The sequence below is a fragment of the Neomonachus schauinslandi genome, chromosome 13, assembly GCF_002201575.2.
Source record: "Neomonachus schauinslandi chromosome 13, ASM220157v2, whole genome shotgun sequence".
In the NCBI taxonomy this organism is placed as follows: domain Eukaryota; kingdom Metazoa; phylum Chordata; class Mammalia; order Carnivora; family Phocidae; genus Neomonachus; species Neomonachus schauinslandi.
In genome coordinates this window covers 86,942,075-86,948,099 of record NC_058415.1, presented here as the reverse complement: position 1 = coordinate 86,948,099, position 6,025 = coordinate 86,942,075, and the positions used below count along the sequence as shown (strand labels likewise).

Genomic DNA, 6,025 nt, shown 5'->3' with positions numbered 1-6,025 from the left:
CTTCTACCGGGGCGCGTACCCGGCCCCCTCGGACTTCGGCGTGCACTGCAGCAGCCAGACCACCGTCCTGGACCTGGACACTCACGTGGTGACCACGGTGGAGAACGGCTACTTGCACCAGGACTGCTGCGCCTCCGCCCACTGCCCCTGCTGTGGCCAGGGCGCCCCAGGACCCGGCCTGGCGTCCGCCGCCGGCTGCAAGCGCAAGTATTACCCTGGCCAGGAGGAGGACGAAGACGACGAGGAGGACGCGGGCGACCTGGGAGCCGAACCCCCCGGGGGCGCCCCGTTCGCCCCCTGCAAGCGCGCCCGCTTCGAGGACTTCTGCCCGGACTCGTCCCCGGACGCGTCCAACATCTCAAACTTGATCTCCATCTTTGGCTCGGGCTTCTCGGGGCTGGTGAGCCGACAGCCGGACTCCTCCGAGCAGCCGCCGCCGCTCAACGGGCAGCTGTGCGCCAAGCAGGCGCTCGCCAGCCTCGGCGCCTGGACTCGAGCCATTGTCGCCTTCTAGGGACCCCCGAGGGCACGGGGACCCGGGGCCCCGCGGGGCTGGGGCCAGACAAAGACTCGGCCAAGGGGCGAGAGGAGGGAGCGAACGGGCGCCTGGCCACCCGGGGCTGAGCTGGGAGCGAGCAGGGGGAGGCGGCTGATGTTTTATAAATTGTAAAATAAAAAAAAAAAAAATCTAAGATCTTGGACTTTATTTTTGCAGAGAGAAAAAGCGCCTATTTAAGTATGCTTTGTGTTTCTCCTACTCTTTTTTTTTTTTTTTTTTTTTTCCTTTTTATTGTAGTGATTGCAGTGGTGTTTAGCGAGGAGACAGCCACGTGAGGGAGGGCTGCTGCCCGGAGGAGGTGCCGGGCAGCCGGGGGCGAGGCAGGGCGCCCGGGCTGCCGGGGCGCGCCGGGCACGCAGCGCAGGAGGGCGCGGGGCCCGGGACGCCGATTCCAATCAGTTGTCAGACCCAGGAAGCCCGGCGCTCGGTTCTCCCGAGTCCCTCCATGGCGTGAGGAATGGGTCTTGTGAAATCCTGAGCAAAAACAAAGGCAAACTCTCTATCTCCGAAAGGGACGTTTGGGTCACATTTCCTCTCTGGGGGCGGCCTCCAAAGTTCTCAAAATGAGAAGGCAGAAATGAAAACACTTCAACTTTTTTTTTTCTTTCTTTCCCGGGGTTGGGTGTCTTGAACCCCTCCTCTCCCCGCCCCTCTGGCTTCGCTCTCTTCCCCTCCTCCACCCGTCTCCCGGACTCAGGGGTGGCGCCCGACACCCCGACACTCCCGGACACCGTTTGGGGAAGGGGTGGGGGGCGGGCACGGCGGACTACATTTCCCATCATGCCCAGCACTGCGGTCCTCACTGAACAAAAAAGGAAGTCGATTCCTTCACCTGGATCCCCGGCGGCCCCGAGGGAGGGAGGGGCCGGGACCGCCGACTGCGTTGGAGACTTTTCACTAAGTTCCCGGTCAGATGTGGTGTTTGTGTGTGTGCTTCTAAGTTGCACTGTCCTGGTTGAGGCTTCGGTTGCATTTCATGAAACCAGCATTGTTCGAGGCTGTGAGAACCCTGTCCTGTGTCTTCAGCTCGATAGATTTTGTTTAATTTAAAGCCTTTTGTTGTAAAAAGGTGGGGTTCATCTGCAGCCCCTCTGGTCCTCTGCCGTCAGCACCATGTGGACTCCAAAACAAGTTGCCAACCCTTCCTTTCTCGGCCCTTCTCCTTCATTCTTCTGTATTTTTGTGCATACTGAATTGTATATCACCGGGTAAAACTGTTCAGATGATTTGTTTAAATTTATAATCTTAATAAAAAGTCGATTATAGAGGATGGTGGTGTCTTGTTTTCGGATAGGCCTGGAGGTGGTGGGGAGAACAGGGGGAGGTAGGGAGAGACCCCTACCCCCATGCAAATCTCAGCTCTCCGGGGCCTGGGCGGGCTGGATCTGCCCACATCCGCAGGGCGGGGGGTGGGAGCGGGATTGGGAGTGGGGGAATGTTGGTTGCTGGGGATGCAGCTAGTGCTGTAGGCCGCCCGGGCCGCCCTCCCCAGAGGGGCCTGCCCCCCACGGGAACGGCCACCCCCGGGGTCTCCAGCAGGAAGCCAAGCCTGCCTTCAGCACATTTCCTGCCCAGCCAGGGGCGCAGGGCCTGGTCGGCCTCAAGTCTGAGCTCTCTGCGGCGGGGGAAAGCAGCCGAGGGACGCCGGGGGGCTTCTGGGCCACCCACGCTCGCCGCCCGGCGCCTCCGCCCGCTCGTCCGCACGTCTCGGGCTGCAACTTGGGGAAGTTTTTTCCTTTTCCTTTTTTTTTTTTTTTTTAAGTTGAGTTTGTTATCACTGCTCGGTGCCACTTGGTGGTGTGCTGGCGGCGTCTCCCTCCCTCCTCGCGCCCCTCCCCTCTCCCTCCCTCCTCCCTCCCGCCCGCCTCTCTTCCCTCCCCAGTGGATGGAGGCAGGAAGGCTCCAGGCGCGCTCTCCCCTCTGACCACCTACGGAATGACCTCAGAATGGGAGAATGTGCCAAGGCCCCGAGGAAGCTCGCGTTCTACCCACTGGAACCAAATTCACATCTGGAGCCGTGGCTCAGGCCCGCGGGCGCGCGGGGTGGTTCCAGCTTTGCAAATAGGGGATAGGGAAGAAAGCCTGAAGGGAAAAAAAAAAAAAGGCAAGAAAGAAAAGGAAAAAAAAAAAGGCAAAGTGGCAGCTTGCTCTGTTTGTTTGACAGTGTCTCTCGGTGGCCCTCTGTCTCTGACCGTCTCCCCAGTGTTCCCGCGCTCGCTTTCTCACCCCTGCGCTCCCCTTTCCGGCGCAAGCCACCCCGCAGGACGACTCGCGCCCCCCGCTCCGCCTTCATGCCTCCAGCAGCGACTGGAGGGGCCGCCGCCGAGAGGCCCCACCCCAGACTCTGAGAGGAGGACGCCTGCCAGTCCCAGGGGCCCGCTCGGCTCCGGGTCCCCGTGTCGTGCGAGGCTTAGTACTCGGGAACACTCCAGAGCGCGGGGGGCCGCGAAGGTCCGCGATGGGGGTGGGGAAGAGAAAGACTACGGAGGCGTGAGTTACGGGGAGGAACGGCACCTTCACCCGCCGCCCCCCCCACACACAAGGGCTGTTTTCTCGGCCTCCCACGGGAAGAGTCTGGAGCTGCTGGGGAGGGGGAATAGTGTGTCTCCCCGCTCCCCATTTTTTCCCTGCAAGTACGAGGAATAGCTATTTAATGCACGGTTTTGCTTCAATCCACCAAGCCAGTTGCCAGAGCTCCCCCTAGCGCCACTTCCCGGGCGCTGCAGCGGCTGCGACTGGGAGTGGGCGAGGCACAGCCCCGGGCGGCGGGGCTGCGGCTGGGGGCCCGCTCTGCGCCCACCTGGGGCGCAGCGTCGCGTCCGATCCAGCCCGGGCTGGAGCGGGAGCCCGGGGCCACGTGCGTCCCCATTCCAGGCCTGCGTCGAGGAGGGGGCACGTGGTCTGTCGCCTTTGTTGGGAGCGCCGACCTGGGCACAGGAAGGGACCGGCCAAAGGGCTTGGGATCCCCCCATACGTCGCCCGGATGCCTACGGCAGAGGAGTGTGGGTGGTAAGCTGCTAAATAAGAGCTCTGAACCCAGCAGGACCCCCGGGACCTGCGTTCCCCACCCTTTTGCCAGGCTAATGAGCTTCAGCAATGCCAGGAGACTCAGGCACATTGGGATCTAATTGGCGGAGGGATGGGAATGGAGGGCTCTGAGAGCATCCAAAAGGGAGGTACCCTTCCCCCTTCCCCCGTTATCTTTTCAGGGCCCAGACGTCCACGCAGAGGGTTAATGCCCTGACCATAATAATACGCAGTGACCCAAAACACAACCCACTGGCCATCTACATCGCACGCTAAGACATTCCGTACAAAACAGGAACACAGGCACTTGCTGCTATGCTGCATATCACACGGGGGCCACACCTGGCCACACTGTCCCCAACACAAGACACTCTAAGCAGCATCTTCATTCCACTCAAACCCCTAGGGTATCGCACAGCACGCAGCACGCCCACCCAGAACATCCTGAGAGACTAATATTCCTGTGCATAGCACAAGGGAAAGGCTGGGGGGTGGGGGTGGTGGAGGATTCCTGGCCATGACAGTCCTCGGAAGGATGGAAGGGGGCAGGCACTCAGTCCATCCAGAAGTCCGTAGACCCTGATCCACAGACAAATCCCTCTTTCTCCAGTAAAAAGACCAAGCCAGACCCCACAAGAGCCCCCAGGCAGGAGTTGGGATGCTGGAGGTAGGGAGAAGAGAAGAGTTTGGGGGACCCAGGGAGTGGTGGGGGGAGCTTCCAGAGGACAGCAGCTCTGGAAGCCAGAACTCACTCATCCCATCCCCCCAGATTAACCAGCACTATCACCACCACCACCACCCCTCACACACACACACACACGCATACACACACACATACACACACACACATTTCCCCCAGCTCCTAGAACACCGCAGGTCCTGCTGCCCTTGATACATGGTGTAGGGTTGAGCCAGGCTCCAAGCTGTGCTCCCAGCAATGTGGGGCCACTGGGATGACAGCCCGGATCCTCAGGGAGCTGCAGGCTGCCCTCCAGAGAAGCCAGGGGCTGGGGATGCCCTGGGTTCCCATGAGAGCCACTGTGCAGGGCGCTAAGATCTGAGTGCTTTTATCAAGTGATTGTGTGTGTGCACATGTGTGTGTGTCCATGGTGTTCCTCTGGTGCAGGGCATGCACACCAAGAGCTGTGTCTTTCTGCATCCCCACTCACTGGCCACATATATTTACAGAGCACCCACTTGGTGCCCAGCCTGTGCAGAGCACTGAGCTGACCATTGCAAAAGATACAGCAAATAAAAGAAGAGCTAATCCCTCTTTATGGACTCACTCGTTTGATTTTCTCTGAGACAGATACTATTAGCATCCTTGTTTTAGAAATGAGAAAACTTGGGGCGCCTGGGTGGCTCGGTTGGTTGGGCGACTGCCTTCGGCTCAGGTCATGATCCTGGAGTCCCGGGATCAAGTCCCGCATCGGGCTCCCTGCTCGGCGGGGAGTCTGCTTCTCCCTCTGACCCTCCCCACTCTCATGTGCTCTCTCTCATTCTCTCTCTCAAATAAATAAATAAAATCTTAAAAAAAAAAAAAAAAAAGAAATGAGAAAACTTGCCCAAAGTCACACAGTTAAGAAGTGGCCAGTCTTCCTATTGGAGTGCAGAGTCTAGTGGGAAGGAATTTATAATATATTACACGGTGAGCCGGCAAAGGGCCCTGATGCGGTCTAAACAGTAACATTGCTAAGTTCCAGCTGAGCCTCACCTAGCAGGTTGGGCGCACCCCCCTCCTACCGCTTCATTGCTTTATGCTCTGGGACCCTGGGCAGTGCATCGACGGACACACAGGACCCACCTGTGTGTCTGTGTCCCACCCCGCCCAGGGCAGGGACTGACCTAGTCCTGGTATTTTTCAGGACCCTTAAGGTAGGGGACAGCAACCTTACTGGAATCAGCTTGGGCAAAAGGTGGTTAGAGATGACCGCTCCCCTCCTGCAGACCCACTTCACACAGCTGTAGACGGCAGCTCCTGGCTTCGCATCTCGTAGCTTTGCCACCCAACAGGGACTGTCCTCTTCTCTTATTCTTAACTGAGAAAATCTCAAGGAAGGATGCTGTCACATCCCAAGCCTGTGTCCTGTGCCAAACCTCTGGCTAGGGCTGGAGGGTGGTTGGAGACCCAGGGCACAGGCATGGCAGCTTCGGGGCATGGTGAGTAAGTGTAGCCAACACAGCTCCGAGGAAGGAAGGTTCTCCTTGCTCCTAGCCAGGATAACGAGGCTCCAGGGCCATCTGGCACCTCCCAGGTTTGCCACTCAGGCAAGGAGAGGGGAGGCTGCGGCCCCCAGGACAGGGGCAGGCTCCCAGCAGGCACCACGGCAGGGATAGTGACAAGGGCCACTGGGCTGGAGCTCTTATGTGGCCCCAGAAGGCACTCCCAGATACAACAGCAAAGGCTTTGGGAGGGGGAAGCCGGGGTGATGAAGGGTG

At 59.2% G+C, this 6,025-nt stretch overlaps 1 protein-coding gene across 1 annotated transcript in view; it reads left to right on the top strand.

Moving 5' to 3' along the window:
* The window catches only part of IER5L (immediate early response 5 like), a 1,837-nt gene extending 1,140 nt beyond the window's left edge, over positions 1-697 (top strand). Inside the window, exon 2 of the mRNA XM_044920433.1 lies at positions 3-697. Within this exon, the coding sequence (XP_044776368.1) occupies positions 3-514 (512 nt within the window). The 3' untranslated portion in view covers positions 515-697. The remainder of the gene's footprint in view (positions 1-2) is intronic.
* The last annotated feature ends 5,328 nt before the right edge of the window (positions 698-6,025 follow it).